The sequence below is a fragment of the Prionailurus viverrinus genome, chromosome D4, assembly GCF_022837055.1.
Source record: "Prionailurus viverrinus isolate Anna chromosome D4, UM_Priviv_1.0, whole genome shotgun sequence".
Classification (NCBI taxonomy): domain Eukaryota; kingdom Metazoa; phylum Chordata; class Mammalia; order Carnivora; family Felidae; genus Prionailurus; species Prionailurus viverrinus.
Genome location: NC_062573.1, coordinates 16,043,432 through 16,063,384, shown reverse-complemented (window position 1 = coordinate 16,063,384; position 19,953 = coordinate 16,043,432). Strand labels below are relative to the sequence as shown.

At 41.1% G+C, this 19,953-nt stretch overlaps 1 protein-coding gene across 4 annotated transcripts in view; it reads right to left on the bottom strand.

Annotated features, from left to right (window-relative positions):
* Positions 1-5,737: 5,737 nt before the first annotated feature.
* Positions 5,738-19,953, bottom strand: part of ECPAS (Ecm29 proteasome adaptor and scaffold) — a 106,819-nt gene continuing 92,603 nt past the window's right edge. For all 4 annotated transcript variants that reach the window (XM_047829461.1, XM_047829460.1, XM_047829459.1 and 1 more), the window contains 12 exons: positions 19,695-19,761; positions 18,784-18,875; positions 18,637-18,703; positions 18,209-18,400; positions 17,404-17,612; positions 16,553-16,596; positions 16,264-16,456; positions 12,649-12,787; positions 10,590-10,695; positions 10,052-10,140; positions 7,340-7,411; positions 5,738-6,021 (listed from right to left, as the gene is read on the bottom strand). In XM_047829461.1, the coding sequence (XP_047685417.1) occupies positions 5,882-6,021; positions 7,340-7,411; positions 10,052-10,140; positions 10,590-10,695; positions 12,649-12,787; positions 16,264-16,456; positions 16,553-16,596; positions 17,404-17,612; positions 18,209-18,400; positions 18,637-18,703; positions 18,784-18,875; positions 19,695-19,761 (1,410 nt within the window). In that variant the 3' untranslated portion in view covers positions 5,738-5,881. The remainder of the gene's footprint in view (positions 6,022-7,339; positions 7,412-10,051; positions 10,141-10,589; positions 10,696-12,648; positions 12,788-16,263; positions 16,457-16,552; positions 16,597-17,403; positions 17,613-18,208; positions 18,401-18,636; positions 18,704-18,783; positions 18,876-19,694; positions 19,762-19,953) is intronic.

Genomic DNA, 19,953 nt, shown 5'->3' with positions numbered 1-19,953 from the left:
GCTCTGAGCTGTCAGCACAGAGCCCGAAGCAGGGCTCGAACTCACAGACCAAACTAGGAGATCATGACCTGAGCCAAAGTCGGATACTCAACCGATTGAGCCACTCAGGCGCCCGGGGTCTATTTAGTTTAATGTAATTTATAAACTTTCCAGAAGACTGACCTTTCCACATAATATAACAACTAAACTCTGGACAAAACACAAAACTGGTTCTGGAGTCAACAAAGGCAGACTTTAGAAAAGAGCTAAAACATGGAAGGGATCAACACAGGCTAAGTTCCCTGGATTTTGGGCTTTTGTCTAAAGTGAAACACAGCCAAAACAGAGCAAAGAAGGGCTGATGTTCTCATTAAAAAACACTGCTTTCTGGCCTAAGGGAGGCAGAGCCCAAGACAGAAAGTGAAGGGGAAATTCCGGAAAAAGAAAAAAACAAGGCAGCAGGGGAAGTTCCCCATTCTACGTGTAAGCTCTGCCCGAGTTGTGGCTGACCTCTGAAAGCACACACATTGCATGGCAGGTTGCAGACAGCTGTGAAGGAAACATAACAATAAATAATAACTGAACTGAGATCTGGGCTGCCACCACCAAAGGTAAGATAGTTTGCAGTTTTAAGTCTAAGCCCGCTAAGTGCCTGCTAAAAGAAAAGCATCTCGTTGGGAGGAATACATGTAATAGAGTCCAGAATTTCTACCACATTCACAACGTCCAGGCTATAATCCCAGAACATTGGGCATATGAAGAACCAGGAAAAGGTGGGGTGGCAGGGGGTGGAAAGGGGACAATGAACAGAAACTAAACCTGAGGTGACCCAGATATGACACTGAGACAAGAACTTAAAATCAGTTATTATAGGTATGCTTTGTGAACTTTAAAAAAGTTCTTAATGAATGAAAAGATTGGAAATATTAGAAAAAGAAGTCAAAATTTAAAAGTGAAAACAAGAGCTGAAATAAAACTTCACAGGATGGTCTTTAATACCAGAATGGATATAGTAAACAAAAAGTGAGTGAATTAAAGACAGAAGCGTTTGAGAGTTTTTGTGGGGTTTTCTGTTTGCTTGAGAGAGAGAGAGAGCGTGAGCAGGGGGGTGGGGGAGAAGGGCAGGGGGAGAGTGAGAATCCTAGACAGGCTCCACACTTAGTGCAGAGCCCAAGGCGGGGCTCGATCCCACGACCCTGGGATCATGACCTGAGCTGAAATCAAGCTCAATCAACTGAGCCACACAGGTGCCCCAGGACAGATTTTTTTAAATGCCTCAGAGGTCTGTACAGCAGTATCAAATGAGTTAACATAGCTGTCATTGGGAGTCCCAGGAGGAGAGGAGTGAGCATATGGCACAAAACAAAAACAGAACTTTTGAGTAAACTGACCAAAATATCCCAAATTTGGTGAAGCACAAAACTTAGAAATTCAAAAATCTAAGCAAATCTTAAACAGGATACATAGAAGAGTACATCTTGGCACATCGTAGTCAAAGTGCTGAAATCCAAAAAGAAAATCATGAAAGAAGCCAGAAAAAAAATGGTGCATCTAAGGAAACAACAGCTTGAATGACCAGTTATCACACTGGGGATCTTGGGGGCTAGAAACAGTAGAAATCTTTATAGTTCTGAAATAAATACTCAAAAAACATTTGCTTCAAATGATTATTTAGAAAGGATTTTGTGTTTGAAGATAGTTCTGAAGTCAAAAGTAGCATAACAGAATAATGTATCTAACTGCTAACACCCAAAATCGGTTTTAAAATATTCTTTTCAGGAATATCCAAACAAAAACTAGGTGTCCTTCAACCATTACCTGTTTTCTCCCTGTCCTTTACACTTTTTTTTTTAACGTTTATTTAGAGAGAGAGAGAAGGAGACTTAGAGTATAAACAGGGGAAGGGCAGAGAGAGAGGGAGAGTGAGAATCCCAAGTAGGTTCCACATGGTCAGCACAGAGCCCAATACAAGGCTCAGACCCACAAACTATGAGATCATGACCTGGGCTAAAATCAAGAGTGGGATGTTTAACCGACTGAGCTACCAAGGAGCCCCCTGTCCTTTAAACTTTTTAAGGCAGCTTTATCAACAGTTCTTAAATATAAAAGAAATGTCATTTCTTTAAAAAAGCCTTGTTGGGAAGTTTGATTATTTCCAGGTTTTTTGTAACATTAGGATTTAAATTCCTCTTTTTAAAAACAAATTGTTAATCCAATCAGTCAATCTGGGACTTGCACTTAGGGGAAAAGGAAACAGAGGGGAATGACTTAGGCTTGTTGGCTGCTACTACAGATAAATTAAGGTCTCTCACCTTTTAGGCCTATCTGCCACAGCATAAAAATTTATTTGGCAGTTTAGGGTAGGCTGTGCCTGTACTTTGGACATTTTATGTCCACAACTATGTACATTAATCTTGGTCAAAGATCGCCTGGGTAGCTCAGTTGCTTAAGCGTCCAACCTCAGCTCAGTTCATGATCTCGCGGTTCTTGAGTTCAAGCCCTGCATCAGGCTCTGTGCTGACAGCTCAGAGCCTGCAGCCTGCTTTGGATTCTCTCTCTCTCTCTCTCTCTCTCTCTCTCTCTCTCTCTCTCAAAATAAACATTAAAAAATTAAAAAAAAAATCTTAGTCAAAAGATTGGTCTATTGCTTCTATGTGTTCATCTGAGATTACCTTGCTCAAAAAAATAATTATTTCAGTGATTATGTTTCTCCAAGTATTTGACTGCAGTTTTTCAGGTATCCTGCCTGCATTTCTGCTTTGCCTTGGAACTTCCAGTTAAGCCAAAAATGTCTGCTTAGAAGTTGCTCAGGATATGGCAGGCAATGGAGCCTTTTCAGTTTTTAAAACGTAACTAGCCAATTCCCTGGAAGTTGAACTATTTTCCACGAGAACCAGTAAAAATTAATGCACTACTTCAAAAGAACTGATCATGCAGCTTTTATTTACCACGTATTATCTTCTTGGGCATGGGGAGAGTTTTCCTTTCAAATAAGACTATCACATGCTTAACTAGTTCAGCACAAATTGCAAAGGATTCTATGAAGACTTTGCATATAAAATACAAAAATCTGTTACATATACATCCATTTAACAACATTTGTACATTACAATGAGTGCCAATGTCAAAAGAACTCCCTGTACTTAACAAGCAGCATGAATATATTGTGGCGGCAGCCGGTGGAGACGCCCCGCAAAGGGCAAACAGTGTTCACACAGTGCAACCGCTACGAGAGCACAGATCAACAAGGTCACATCTTTTTTCTTTTTTCTTGTTAGTGCATACACAAGGAAAAGGTGGAAGGGGAAAGCAATGGGGATTCGGTGGCAGTCAGTTTTATTGGCAGGTACGCTGCCACAGGCAGACACGCCAGCAGTTGCAAATTGGACACAAACATTAATTAAAGAAACTGCCGCTCTTTATCACCAAAAACACGATTTTATACTACTTTCATTGTTTTGATTTCCAATGGTCAAACTTCAGGTCCCTCCTTCTCACGTTATCAATAGAGTTGTGAAGCTCTAGCTAGTGCCCTAATTCCAGGAATAAGGAATTCAGTAATTAGACTCTAAAACAGCCACTTGTATGATCGGTAGCACTGAGTGTTCTCAGGGAAAAAAATAAAAAATCAGTTCCAGACAGCTTTGGAAAATGAGGGCCAAAGACATAACCATGCATGGGTCCTTTTGCCATTTGTTCACCAGAACCATCCCACAATTACAGACTAAGTTAGTAACCCTTTTAGGAGATATGTGCACCCGTGCACACCCAACACGAGCTGCACTGGGAGACCATGATTTCACATTACTAGTTGTGCAAATGACTTGGCTGGTTGAGATGAAGGCATTAAGAGTGTAAATTGGAACTGTGCTTATAGAAAGCGACAATAAATGAACTAAACAGCGCTGAGCGCAAAGGCTCAAGTGTCAGCACCACTCTCTCAGCACCATGGGAAATTCCCAACGGTAAATAACAAAAGGTTTAAAAAGCATACAATTTGATGAGGTATAACACTCCACATGGGCCGAGAGCACAATTCTTGCCCTTACACTCTTTCTGAAAACAGCCGACCTGTACTGCATTCTTGCCTTAGAGGCATGTCCCAGGTCCTGTAAATGAAAGAGGGCACTTAGCAGAGGGGGAAATACTGGTCTGGAAAAACACCAAATTCTATGAGGCCATATGCCTTCTGAAAAATATCCAAAGTTGATTTTCCGCCAAGTAAAAGCCATTCTTAAGTTGAAGTCCATGAGAAGCTCCTTACAATCCATAATGCTACTCAAACCCACAATTGTATTTAGTATCAGCTAAGAGGACGTTTTAATAATAAACACCTACATTTTCATTTGTAGACTCCCTTTCCAAATAGGAAGCAACTCCAAAACAGTACATCCAGCCAAGCCTAAGTACTATTTTCAGCTATGTTTTTCAAACTGTGAATTGCAACCCATTTGTAAGACAGGAAATGAATTTAGTGGGTCTGAAAAGAATCTAAAATGGTCGGGGGGGGGGGGGGAGGAGGGATCAAAGTAGATCACACATAGTTAAGAGTATGTGTATTATTTCACAAAACATTTATTTGGGTTAAAGATTTTATATTGATTCATACACACATACACAATTCTGGGTCAAGATGTAAGAAGTTACTTTTATTATGGGTCACAGTCAATACAATGGCCTATAGAGACCACCAAAAATAACAACCATGGAGTTTCCACCTGGTGTTAATGTCAGTAAGCGGTCAGTATTGACTGTAACACCAATTTTGTGCTTGGAATCCAAGGTGAGCTAGAGTTCTCAGTTTACCATAAACACTTGTGTTAGACTTGGTTCTTCCCCTTACCCTATACCCTATGGCAGGGGTATGAGCAGAACAACAACAACAAAAGAAACCCTAGCTGCAATTGCTTACTTTCAGTGATAGGTTATTCCCAAATGGTTAATGAAGACGCTTGCCTTCTATTTCTAGAGTCATACTGTTAGTATAAGAATGGGCGGCAATTTATTAAGTTGTCTTTACAGTTTTGAGATTATAAATGGTCTAAAACAGAGCAGTCACAATTTTGTTGTTGGTTTTGGCTTTTGCAAAATACGCAAACTACAGATACAGACAGAACAAGCAATCCTGTCCTAATCTCCTTTCACATGCCTGTAAAAGGGCGATCAGAATTATCACATGGAGAGCAAAGTCTCTCAGCCCATAAAGATGGTAACCAATCATTTTCTAAAAACCGATCATCTAAACAAATGACGAGACAACGTTCAGCCTCTGAATTCAAGAATCCAATAGTACTTAGATAACGGGTCGGTTCAGTTCTGGTTCAAGGACTATAGTATACACCTCATCTTGGGAGTTTCTTAGGCAGGCCAGGGGTAGCACTGATTGGCAGCAGCTTATAAAAGAAGTATACTGGGCAGGTCTTCAAACACCTGGGCCCCAGCCTTGGCACAGGCTTCAGATCAGAAGCTAAGTCATCTGCTAGCTTATTTCTTCAGGTGTAAAGCAAGGGGGCTAAGATAAGTGAATTACAGAGTCCCTTCCTGAAATAACCTTATTTAATTTGGATGCAGTTCCAAGATTCTTATCCAGCTTGCTCTGCAACTCTGCCTATTCCTTTAATTACAGCCTTAATTCTTTTCATAACTATTTCCATCAGTTTCACCTCTGACCACCTCTCAAACATCCAAGGTCCCATTAAGCTCACTCAGCCCAGACACTTTTAAAAATCAAGTAAAATAAAGCTAATAAGGAACAAAATTTAAGGCATTTTTTTTTTATTTCAGCCAAGGAATGATGCATGCTACAGATTAATCTTTACTTTTACCCACTTGGTTTTTCAAAGAATACCACCATTTCAACCCCCAATGAACATGGCACTTGTTGCTTTCTTCCCCTTCTAATTTATTCCAGGTTTTCAAGTGTTTTCTTCAGTAATGATGCTTTCTCCTGCAGCTCAGGTCTGCTGTCCGTCTCCATAGTAGCTAAAGACTCGATTAGGAGCACTCTGCATTCTGATGTCAAACTTTCCCACTGTTTAGATTCTGAATGGAAAAAGAAGAATCTTTATAGAACAAGCAAGCAAAAAAACCCTCAAACTGTTCCTTCTGCTTTTCCTCCCCAGAGCGTATCCCCCAAATAAATGCAAAGCAACCCCCTGATGACAGTTTGACATATGATAACAGGTTCAATAGTAGTCTCAAAACCTAATTATTGACAATAACCCAAGAATATGTCAGAGCACTTCATCCTCTCCCCCCCACACACACACTAGTGGAACAAAGAGGATCTAAGGATGCTGGAGGAAAGCAGGAAGTAGGAAGAATCAAGGCAAAGCACACAGTAACAAGCCACTTAACACAAAAGCCCTCTTTATAAAACACACTCGGTAAAAAAATCTTGAATAAACTTCACAATTACAAAGTCAGTCTGAACAGACTGACTTTCTTGAAGGCACCAGAGACCTATACACATACTGGAAATTTTAGAAACTCAGAAAGTATACCAGATCCTCAATCTTGTCTATCAGGTTCTGCCACTTTCTAGTGACGTGGTTTCAAACAAGTTGTTTCACTGTTTAGCCTCGTTTTCCTCATCTAGAATTTATTTCTACACATCTGACTATGAAAATTCAGTAATGTAAATAAGTTCCTAGCTCTTTTATTTCAACAAGGAAAAACAAGATTATGAGATGTGTAGCATTACTGAGTCTAAAAGGCCTGCTTCATGGAATCCTAGGAGGGGTGCTTTAATTGCTAGGCAGAGAGAGAGAAGAAATAGAAAATATTTAAGACTCTCAAGAAAACTGTTCCATCTTCTCCATTCTTAACCTACGGGGTTAGAAAAATGAAAAAAAAAAAAAGAGAAAAAAGAAAAGAGGCCTCCTTTTGAAAAACCCCACTGGAGAAAATGCTAGTGGTTTTCTTTTACCACTGATACAACAGACCTTTAGAAGACATCTGCTTCTTGATAAAAGGTTTAAAAAAAAAGAAAAAAAAAGAAAAACGGGGAAAAAATAGGATTAAGAAAACTGCTATCAAATTTGATGACTCAACTGTTAAAGTATTTTCCCAACTCCACTCCCTAGTGCGTCACTGTTTCTTTGTGTATATACAGAGAGCCCTCAAGATAGCTATGGCTTCATAATATATTAAAAGTATATAAAATAAAAGAGTACCAAATTTAAACACTTAATAAAATTTAAAGGTTTTAGCTTTGTATATTTGACTTACACGCACATGTATTAATTTGTATTTTAGATTATACACTTATTAAAAACAAAAACAGAAAAAAATTCCTAAACTATATGCCATAAAGTATCCTGCCTTTCTGATCCTCTGATCAGAACCATCAAGAGCTCACCTTCAAGTTTTTTAAGCAGTAATTCTATCACAGATAAAGCTTCCGTTCTCACAGATGAGTAGGTCTTATTTTCTAAGAAGAAAATCAGATAGTTCACGTTATTTGTTTTATATGCCTTACAAACAGAACCTTCAAGAGTAAATTAGTGTTACTGGAAGAAAGATATTCAGAAATTATAAATTCAGAGAAAGATATACCTGTTCTTAAGTAAGCTTCCTTTTGCTTATTATCATCAAATACTTAAAATATGCTACATGTCCGTATTTCTTACTTTAAAAAAAAAAAAGCAAACTGTCAGCCAAATATACCAATGCCAGTATTTGAAGGACCCGTTTTAGAAATGAGAAATCAAACGACACTATCTCAAGAGTTGTCTTCACATGACACCTAAGAAAGGTATTTAGGTTTACATGATGAGTTCCTCATTTTATCAGAGAACATTAGTAACCCAGAGGGTTAAGGACAATCAAGGACACCTGCGTCTTCACTGCCAGTTCCTTTTTTTTTTTCTTCATTTTTTAATGTTTATTTATTTATTTTAGAGAGAGAGACAGCCTGTGTGCGTGCAAGCGGGGGAGGGGCAGAAAGAGAGGGAGAGAGAATCCTAAGCAGGCTCCACGCTATCAGTGCAGAGCCCAACTCAGGGCTTGAACTAATAAACCATGAGATCATGACCTCAGCCAGTATCCAGAGTCAGACGTCTAACTGACTGTGCCATCCCGGCGCCCCTTGGCTGCCAGTTCTTATTCAAAAGCATTCTACCTCCATGAACTGCAACTGAAACATGCTTCCCTGGTGTCTATTTTATTTATTTATTTATTTTTTTAACTTTTTTTTTTTTTAATTTATTTTTGGGACAGAGAGAGACAGAGCATGAACAGGGGAGGGGCAGAGAGAGAGGGAGACACAGAATCAGAAACAAGCTCCAGGCTCTGAGCCATCAGCCCAGAGCCCGATGCGGGGCTCGAACTCACGGACCGCGAGATCGTGACCTGGCTGAAGTCGGACGCTTAACCGACTGCGCCACCCAGGCGCCCCTGGTGTCTTACAGCATCTAGTTCAGGGTGATCCCGTCTACCAAAAAAATTAACAGACAACCAAGCCTGAGGCAAGGAAAGCACAAGATGAGCTTATAACATCCTTTTTTTTGCTACAAAGTACAGAGGTGCCTGAAAGGATGCTAGCAACCTGTCAGTAAGACCCAGGAGTCAGCTTAAAGAAGCCTCCACCAGCCAAATCTGGAACCATCTGAGTAAAAAAATTACTTAAGGAAAATAATTAATTATAAACCAATGGGGGGAAAAGGAAATCCACAAATCCGTACTGATGAGATAAATAAAGAGAGGGAGAGGTGGCATCTTGTTTATAAGAGGATGCCGATGGCCACATGGTAAACGTGAAGGAAGTGCCCCGAGGTAGAAAATCATCCTCGTAAACACTGGTTCAGGGAAAAACCCTTGATGCATGCTAAGTCCAAAGAGGATATTTTGAAGAGGGGTGGTTTATCTGCATGGTCTTAAAGTGTGTTCCCACGGGCTTATCAGACACAAGGGAGAAAAAGAGTAATGACACAATAAAGAATAAAGAAAAGTGAGTAGTACCCTGAGGAGGTGATCAAAACTAACATCACCAATCAGGGCAGATGAACACTGTGTGCCTCTGGAAGTGCGAGGATACATCACTCACAGAGTGTCCCAGCCAGGAATTCATAACCTGCATCTAGTCACCGGTAAACATGAAACACCAAGTGATAAACATTCTAGTTTTAAAAACGGGGGGGGGGGGGGGGGGGGGGGGGGGGAGACTTTTCTTCAAAATTATCAATGTCATGTAAGATAAAGAAAGGCTGAGGAAGTGTTCCAGATTCAAGGAAACTAAAAAGACATGACAGCCAAGTTCAGTAAATGATCTTGGACTGGACTCCTTACTAATGGGAGGGGAGAAAGAACTTTGTTGAGGGCACCTGGGCAGCTCAGTCAGTTAAGCATCAGACTCGGTTTTGGCTCAGGTCATGATCTCACAGTTCGTGGGATCAATCTCTGCACTAACAGCATGGAGCCTGCTTGGGATTCTCTCTCCCTCTCCTTCTGCCCCTGCCCCATTTGCACACATGCACGCATGCTCTCTCTCTCTCACTCTCAAAATAAATAAATAAGAACATTAAGACAAAAAAAAGAGCATAGTAAAGTCAACTGGAAACCCTGAATATGAATGGTAAAAATCTGACTAAACTTACTGCATCAGTGTTACACTCCCTACAGCTGGTAACTGCACGTGTTACATCAAAGAGCACACGTGGCAAACTAAGGAGTAAAAGGGCACGATGTCAGCAACATACCGCCAATGGTTCAAGAAAAAACATAGGTACACAGAAGTACAAATGATGAAGTAAATGGGACAAAATATTAACAGGTGACCTTGCGTAAAGGATACACACGTATTATATGCACTATTTCTGCAACTTTTCTATAAGTTTGAAATTCTTTCCAAATAAAAGTTAAATAAAAATACTTATCACAAAGGTTCTCCTAACCTAGGGGTTAGTTCCAGAGTAACATGCCACAGTTTGGGGACACATGTCAAGTACATGAAGTATTACAGCAGCTGTTCTGTGAATGAGGCTCCTTGCACAAGGGAGGGAGTATCTGAAGCTCCACTCTCTGAGCTCTAAGGTTAGGACTCCTTATATCCACATCAGCTCACCACACTCACCTAAAGAATATGTGATTGATTTACAAGTTTCGAGAAGAATTTCAGCCAAAGCCTCAGGATCTGCATGTTCTTCTTCCAAAAGCATTAATCTGTACAATAAAAGCAAGATACAAGTGCCAGTTATTAAAGAAACATCCCCAAATTTCTCTGGCACAATTTCTATCTGCATGTTATCACTTTACAATGTCACTTCAGCTATTTGGTTTTAAAATTTGAAAGAATTCAGGGGCCCCTGGATGGCTCAGTCGGTTAGGCGTCCGACTTCAGCTCAGGTCATGATCTTACGGTCTGTGAGTTCGAGCCCCGCATCAGGCTCTGTGCTGTCAATTCGGAGCCTGGAGGCTGCTTCGGATTCTGTGTCTCCCTGTCTGTCTGCCCCCTCCCCCACTCACACTCTGTCTGTCTCTATCAAAAAATGAATAAACGTTAAAAAAATTAAAAAAAATGAAATGTGAAAGAATTCCTTGATTAGATCTAAAACGCTGAGTGGATGTGGGAGGCAAAATAAATGACTAAACTGTGTGTGAAGCAGAATTACCCCTGAAAAAAGGCATTCATCGACTGTAGGACTCCGAGCTGCACCTTCCACGTGCTGAGTTTTAGCCGCTCACACATCAACTTGCACAGCTCCTGACGGTAACAACCTGGGGCAAACAGAACAAGACAAAGCGAGACAGAGAGTGCAGGAACAAGACACACAGTGAGAGAGGGACACACGAGGGACAGACAGAAACCGGAGCACACAAGGATAGGGAGGGTAGGAAAGAGGAAAAAATAAAACATATGCCTTTAAATTAAAGCCATGAAATCTCAAGAAACTTCAGCGTAACTTTGTGCCCAATTCCCAAATTTCCCAGACCAGAGACATCCCCCCATCCAGGGTCCTACGTAACTGCTCATAACTGTTCATTTTCAAGGCAATATCCTTCTCCAAGGAACTAACAGAGAATCTTAACCACACTCCCTTTTCCTGTAAAATACCCTGAGTCACAGCCAAAGAAAGCAGAACTCTGGAGGCAGGGAACTCCTCTCTGGACACTCACAAGCTCCTGCATATTATAGGCTTATCAAGAGACAACAATGCTTTATTCCAACATGTTATGCCAACTGCACTTGTTATAATTACATCATTAATAATACGCTCAATGATGCAAAGGAGGATAAAACTCAACAAAGTAGTTATTTTTAAATGCTGTCGAATTTAGTACGATTCACAAATGTAAAGATGCATGGGGATAAAAATCTAAAAGAATTCTGCACCTGACTTGTTTCCTAATAGACTATAATTTCTTTCTCCACCATAAACAAACATAAACCAGAAATTGTAGATGCTACATTATGAGTAAAATGTACATAAGAAGCCAATGTGGAACAATTAAATTCTCAGACCTTGGCCCTCTCCTCAATAACTAGCAAATGAATGTACATTCCATTGCCCTACACTATAATGTACTGCTTTGTGTGGGATCTTTTTTATAGAATTCCCTACTTTAATTTTTCCTATCTATCAAGCAAAAGTTAGGAGTCCAAATGGTGTCAAATGAAGTGGATTTTCACTGCAGCCCATAACATAAGATGAAGAAATAAGACTACTTAACAAATCTCTGTCTTATGGAAAATTCTTCCAATACATAGCAAATATGCTGTATGAAGGTCACACAAAGAACAGCCAAGGCTCAAAGACAATCTTAAGTCTGATTTTAGACATATGCAATCCTGAATAATCAACAATATTCTATACAGTATCCAAGATTATTAACATGTTCAGCAGGGTGCTCTGCAGGAACCAGCATAAGGCAAACTCAGGAGTACAGTGTCATCCCAAGAGGCCCTCTGAACTAACTGCAACTTAAATCAAGAGCAAAGGTTTAGTGGTTCTTTACTTAAACCTTTGGAAATATATATTCAATTTAAAAAATCTCTCAAAAAGTTCCAAGTTTCTCAGTGAAATACAGATTTCACCTGTTTATTGAAGATTTGGTAACAAGGCCGTTAGTTTTGAAGAAAACAGCTCACTAATAAATTCTATGGATTCCCCAGAAAAGAGCACCATAAAGAGTAACAATTCTTTTTATGGTCAAAATACATAAAATTTGTCATGATTGTTATGGGCTGAATTGTGTCCCCCAAATTCATCAGTTCAAGTTCTAACCCCAAGTACCTCAGAATGTGACTGTACTGAAAGACAGGATCTTCAAAGGGGCCATTAGGGTGGGCCTCAATCCAGTCTGACTGGTGTCCTTATAAGAAGAGGTTAGGACACAGACACAGATGGTCATTTACAAGCCAAGGAGAGAGGGTACAGAAGAGCCCACACTGCCAACACCTCAGCCTTCCAGCCTCCAGGACTGGGAAAAAGTAATTTCCGTTGTTTAGTACGCCCAGTGTGTCTTACTGTGTCGTGGCGGGAGCCCTCGCAGACCTTACACGGGTGTCCACGAGACTGTTTGCGGAGGTAGGAGGACAGTTTACAGTGAATCCCTACTATGAATCAGGCTCCGCAAGCAACAACAACTACCAACTGCCATACAGAACATCCTCGTTCCCACCAAGTAACCTCTGGTTACAGCACTTCACACGCAGATTCCAGTGCTTACGCTGGGTCTCCACGTTCCGGGGCCAGGCTTTGCCCAGGCTCTCAAAGGCTCCTAGCAGACATTCCAGCTGGAGCTCCTTCTCCTTCTCATTCTCATCTTCATTTTTGGTTGTCCGAATGCCAGTGCTCTCAGGTGAGTTCTAGGATATAAGAAAGCAAATTTTAATTTTTTTCCTTCTGAGTTACAGGTGTACTACAAAAACAACCAGGGTACCAGAGTAGGAAATGTTAACTGAGAATTAAATGCTAAATTCTCTATCATGAGTCTTCCTTTTTGAAAAAAGAATTTGTTACAGAAATACTACACCTCTGTAATAAATTTGGAAAATCCTTTAAAGCAATCTGTAAGAAAAGGTGAAAAATATGCTGTATATGTAGCTTTGTTTGTTTTTATGTAGGCTCCACGCTGGGCATGCAGGCTTGAACTCACGACCCTGAGATCAAGACCTGAGCTGAGATCAAGAGTCAGACTTCCAACTTTGGCTCAGGTCATGATCTCACGGTTCATGAGTTCAAGCCCTGCGTCAGGCTCTGTGCTGACAGCTTAGAGCCTGGAGCCTGCTTCAGATTCTGTGTCTCCCTCTCTCTCTGTCCCTCCCCTGCTCACACATTGTCCCTCTCTCCCTCTCTCCCTCTCTCTCAAAAATAAATAATATGAAACATAAAAACAAAAAAGATTAAAAAAAAAAAAGGAGAGAGACACATGGGGCACCTGGGTGGCTCAGTCAGTTAAACATCCAACGCTTGATTTCCAGTTAGGCCATGATCTCACGGTCATGAGATCAAGCTCCCTATCTGGGCTCTGCACTGACAGCAGGGAGCCTGCTTGGGATTCTCTCACTCCCTCCCTCTGCCCCTCCCCTGCGTGCGTGCGCATGCTCACATACTCTCTCTCAAATAAACTGTAAAAAAACAAAAAAAACAAAAAAACAAAAAAGGGCACCTGGGTGGCTCAGTCAGTTAAGCATCTGACTCTGGTTCAGGTCATGATGTCACGGTTCATGAGTTCAAGCCCCACTTTGGGTGAGCATGATCCCCACCTTCAGGTAAGCTCAAGCCTTACTTCGGGTGAACCCCACTTCTCTCTGTCCCTCATAAGTTTCTCTCTTTTTCTGCCTCTCGCTCACTTGCACCCTCTCTCTCTTAAAAACAAAAAAGAAAAAAGAAAAAGACTCAGATGCTTAACTGACTGAGCCACCTAGGCACCCCTGTATATGTAGTATTTTAAGCATAATACAAAAAGATTTGCATTTGAGTCATGGGATTAAAAATGGAAGAACCTGGTAATCATCTAAATCCAAACTCTTTTTTTTTTTTTTTTTTTTTTAATTTTTTTTTCAACGTTTATTTATTTTTGGGACAGAGAGAGACAGAGCATGAACGGGGGAGGGGCAGAGAGAGAGGGAGACACAGAATGGGAAGCAGGCTCCAGGCTCCGAGCCATCAGCCCAGAGCCCGACGCGGGGCTCGAACTCACGGACCGCGAGATCGTGACCTGGCTGAAGTCGGACGCTTAACCGACTGCGCCACCCAGGCGCCCCTCCAAACTCTTTCTTAATAAGAAAGGGAAACAAGCTGAGAGGTGACTCATGCAGCTAGCTGGTGAAATAATGTATTTAAAACACAGTCTCCTAAATCCATGTATATCCATATATCAGTATATAACAGAAATTATCTAAACTACTTTTTGTTAAAAGAAAACCAATGAGCAGCAACACAAGAAATACAAATCCTATTTAAAACATTTCATGTTTCGGGGCGCCTGGGTGGCGCAGTCGGTTAAGCGTCCGACTTCAGCCAGGTCACGATCTCGCGGTCCGTGAGTTCGAGCCCCGCGTCAGGCTCTGGGCTGATGGCTCAGAGCCTGGAGCCTGTTTCCGATTCTGTGTCTCCCTCTCTCTCTGCCCCTCCCCCGTTCATGCTCTGTCTCTCTCTGTCCCAAAAATAAATAAACGTTGAAAAAATAAATAAATAAATAAACATTAAAACATTTCATGTTTCTTAAAAAAATGATAAGCCGTAACTTTTTTCTCTCTGAACCAGTGTCCAATCTCCAAAAATGAGTACTTCATTTTCCAAATGACACCTAAGTCTTTTTTATCAAAGTCCCCTCAATATACAGTAGAGACAAATAACAGAGATACCCTGAGGGGGCGCCTGGGTGGCTCAGTCAATTAAGTGTCTGACTTCAGCTCAGGACATGATCTCACGGCTTGTGGGTTCCAGCCCTGTGTCAGGCTGTGTGCTGACGGCTTGGAGCCTGCAGCCTGCTTCAGATCCTGTGTTTCCCTCTCTCTCCACCCCTCCCCCATTCTCACTCTGTCTCTCTCTCAGAAATAAACAAACACTGGGGCGCCTGGGTGGCTCAGTCAGTTAAGTGTCCAACTTCAGCTCAGGTCATGATCTCGGGGTTTGTGAGTTCGAGCCCTGCATTGGGCTCTGAGCTGACAGCTCGGAGCCTGGAGCCTGCTTCAGATCCTGTGCCCCCCACTCTCTCTGCCCCTCCCCCGTTCACACTTTGTCTCTGTCAAAAATGAGTAAACGTTAAAAAATTTTTTTTAAAAACATTAAAAAATTAAAACAACAAAACAGTGACACACTGACCTCCCTGTCTTCATTCTAGGATGACTAGGATGGCTTCTGCACACACTTAAAAGGCAAAAGCACATCACCACTATGTTAGAGACTGTCCATTCGCTCCAACATTCACTCCTGCCAACTCACTGTTCCCATAGCCATGAGTTTCTCAGCTTGCGGGCTGAAATCCCTGCAATAAACTGCTTTCTGCTCTGTTTAAAAAACAAAATAAAACACACACTCTCCCCTTCTCCCATGAAGGGCAAATGGATGCCTAGAAGACTACCTTTCCTAGCCTCTGTTGCAGCCAGGTGTGGCCACCTAGCTAAGTACCAGGAAATACAAGTCAAAGTGCCACAAAGTGTCCAAGAACTCTCCTTGAGAGAAGAATGGCCATGCCTACTTGGATCCTGCATCATTTCCTCATCTCCTCTGCCACCACCCGCCTGGAAGGCAGTTACACCTGCACACGGTAGGGAAGGCAGAGCTCACAGCATAATCAGCCAGAATGCCTAGGCTCCTAGGTGACAGAAAAGCATCTATCTTGTTTGAGGCCATGATATTGTGGGATTTTCTGCTATTTGCAGTTACACTAATCCTAATAAAATATGTAAACAGGGTGCGTGGAAAATCTTCCTTTCTTTCCCTTCTTTTTAAATTTTTTAAGTTTTTAAGTTTCAAAATTTAAAAAATTTTTCTTGTTAATCTTTTTAAATTTAGTTTTTATAAACTAGACCAGAGTGGGGGCAACTGGGTAGCCCAGTCAGTTAAGCGTCCAACTTCAGCTCAGGACATGATCTCGTAGTTCGTGGGTTTGAGCCCCACATCAGGCTCTGTGATGACAGCTCAGAGCCTGGAGCCTGCTCTGGATTCTGTGCCTCTCTCTCTGTCTCTGCCCCTCCGCTAGTCACATTCTTTCTCTCAATAATAAATAAATGTTAAAAAATAAATTTAAAAATAAATAATAAATAATAAATAATAAATAAAATAAAATAAAATAAAATAAAATAAACCAGAAGGGTTTACAGGTGGTGGTTACCTTCTTGATGAGAGGTATGACAATGTCCGAAAACTCCTGGAATCTGTCTTCTTTGGTGGCCTTTAAGACATCCGCCGCACAGTTGATTGCTACGATCTTATATTTAAGATTCTCTTTGCAACACTCCTTCAGAACAGCCTGGAGAATTTCATTTGTGCTGGGCTGATTGGGCACAGGCTTTTCCAGCTGTGCACTAGAGGATCCACACAAAAGAATCAGGACAGTTAGTAAGGAATGCAGCTCTCGAGTTCTGTTTAAGAAATGGCATCGTCACTGGAAGAACATTTACCTGCATGCTGTCACCACACAGGCAATGGCTTTCAACAGCTCTTCCTAAAGGGTTGAAAGATGAGGGAATACTGTTAAGCACATGTGTGTTACTGACATTCTATATACGATGACTGCATTACCTGAGGAGTATTTAATAACTTAGCCAGAGTCATAGTATCTTTAACACACTTTACTATTTAACAAGCACATCCACAGAGTTTTACTACAAACCACAGAGGGAGGACAAGTGTCTTCATCTCCACTTTAGAAAGCCTAGAGACCTGACTTGTCCAAGGTCAATCACAGAAGTCCCAGTCCAGCACTTCTTCTACAGTACTGTGTTGGCCGCCACTGACTGTGACCACAGCAAGTAGATTGTTACATGCTGCCACATGTCATGTTCCCCGCTGAGTGTTCACTCTAAGTAATCTACTATCACCCATGTGTATGAAGTGACTAATTCACAGGCCTCGCCGATGGGCACCCTCAGCTCCAGGTTTAGGCACAGCTTGCTTTCTACTCAACTTCACGTGTGCCAAATCCTGATCTGTTCACGAGGTCACCAGGTATGAAACAGCCAACCAGGTGATTTAAGACTTCTCTTGGAAAGCTAAACGTGATAGATAAAAATCAATCTCCAGCATTACTATGCAGTATTCAAAAACATGTGGGTTACACTTTCATGAAACATCATATTTAATCAGGCCAAGTTTACACAGAGCTTCCCACTGGCTAGAAAAGCTGGTTCAGATAAAACAATCCACCTGACATCCCACAAAAGCAGATTCTAATTTTTATGGAAAATGAAAGATGAAATCATAATCCTTTAAGGATACCTTCAATTTAACTGGGCATGAATGGTTCCTTTACCTTTCCTGCCCATGTTCTTCCAGCCAGGCCTTGCAGTAACGCGGCCAGTATCATTCCCAGATATGGAGGTACTAGGGAGCTGGTCTGTTTTGCAATTGATGCCATGGCAATTGCACCCTGGGCTTTCATTTTCCAGGACTGGGACTGCAAAGCCTTCTGGGTAATGGTAATCAACTCTTGCAGGTATAACCGAATGCCACCAAAGGAACCTAGGTTATGAAAAGCAAAATTAGAGCAACTTTTAAATGACAAAAAAAAAAAAAAATCAACTTTTTTCTAAGTCTGAAAAAAAAAAAGGCAATGACCATCAGCAATAAATGTTCTCAACAGTTACATCATACCACTCTCTGAAAGAGAAAGAGGGGAGTGTTGGAGTGTTGTGATATACCTTTATAACAGTAAGACTTTATAAACCTGAATATGCCCACAGGAGGGTGTCATGCAAATGGTCACCATCCATTTGTACACGTGAAGGTGAAGTACAGAATGAAGAAGCATTACTCTGAAATAATACACTAAGGCAACATAAAATCACCATTCACTCCCAACTCAAATAGGTACAGCTCTACTTTGCTTGGGCAGAGTTCTGTTCTGTTACGTGGGCAGCAATGAGGGCAGAGAGCAAAGAGGTCTGAGGGCCAACCTTGAGAACGTAGCAATTTGGACAGGTTTAAAACCAAATGGGACACATGATGTTAAAGTCCTGGGAAAGTAACTACAAGAGTTTATAGATGAAAAGTAAGAGTAAAAACCCCAGCTGTGGTTTTTAAGAAACAGGTTTAATTCACAGGCACTGTTTACTAACCAGGTACATTTTCCTGCCACACTTCAGTCCATAAGTTACACTCTTCCTTCTCTGCTTTCTCCTCATCAGTAATTTCATGCATGCCCAAAAATGCCAAAGGCAGAACTTCTTTGGCATGGTTCTTCAATACATCCGGGCTGTATCGTCCAATAGCATGAACAGTCAAAGCACAAGAGATCTTGTAGATGGGTTCTAAAGAGGAGCAGAAACACCATAATCTTCATCATGCTTGCTGCTGTCAGTCAGGGTGACTGATCTCAACAGACTACTAGCTCAGCTTGCACCGTGGCAAAACAAATCCGTAAAACCAGTCAGAAATGTTCCTAAGCAAAGCGCATAATATCAGAGGGCAAGACCTGATTTGTACTGTGTTCCTAGATTGCTAACATCTAAGTTAAAAATAGTAGAGAAGAGGAAAAGAAAGGTACCTTCTTTCTCCATGTACCAGCCATTGAGTTTCTGTAGGAGTTTCTCAGTGCTGCTATCCCGTGAAGTCTGAGAGAGAAAGCAACCCTATTTATTCCTTTATAATTACCAAAGTATAATTACTTAATTAAATACAAAATTCAACTCACCCGAACTAAATGGCCCATGGCAAATGCACAAGATTTCTGAATTACACTGTTCCGATCTGTCAGGCCACTAAGCAAAGCACTCATAAGTTTACCTATCAGAAGTAACGGAGAAACACATGACACTTATTTACCTATCAGAAACAACAAGGAAAAACGTTCTGCTCTGTTCCCAGGACAAAAACAAACTTAATCCTGTAATTAGTATCTGATTTATTCCACACTAGTTTGGAACCCAAGTATGTTACAATTGTACTATCCACTTGTTTCCTTTGCCTGATATAAAATTAAACAATCTGTGTCTAGAATACTGTAGGAAACGTTGCAAAAATGAGAGCTAGGTACTATAAAGTTCATTTGCCCCATGTAGAAGGCAATCTAAGAAGAGAAAAAAGCTAACATAAAATTAGGCATAAAAAGGGGCACCTTGGTTAGTCAGTTAAGCGTCTGACTCTTGATTTCAGCTCAGGTCATGATCTCATGGTTCATAAGTTCCAGCCCCACATCAGGCTCCATGCTGACAACGTGGAGCCTGCTTAGGAGTCTCTCTCTCTCCCTCTATCTCTGCCCCTCTCCTGCTGTTCTCTCCCTCTCTCTCTCTCTCTCTCAAAATAAACAAACTTTAAAAAAAAAATAGACGTAAGTGGTAAACAAATCCTACAAAATGGCAGATACTTTCACCTCCTTATACCAGTAAGAATTGATCCAATACTTATAAAACAGTGAACACCAACTAAACTTGATCATCCTTGCACCTTGTTGCAAACAAAGAAACAAAGGCAGAAAGGGGGGGTCAAAGGGAGAAAAACCATACAGAAGATCACAAGCGTGTCTGAATAATTTTTTTTAAAAACCTTGTCACACAAGACATGGCCATACCAAAATGTCACCACACAAGGTTTTGACAAACTCACCTGAGTAAGGTGTTAGGTCCTGGGGACACTGAGTAGTTAATGACACAATGACACTGGCACAGCCTCCCTACAGGGTTACAAAGGCAAAGGTCTAAATTTGATGGTCACAATGTTCTTTCTTTCAAACCCTTTGTCTTAGGTGTCAATGATTTAAAGATGAGAAATATATGAAGCCTAACAGCCCCTGCAGGATTCAATCTGGAAAGAGGAAGGTCCTTATTTTAAATTAGCAATGCAAAGATCTTTTTCAAGGCTTTCA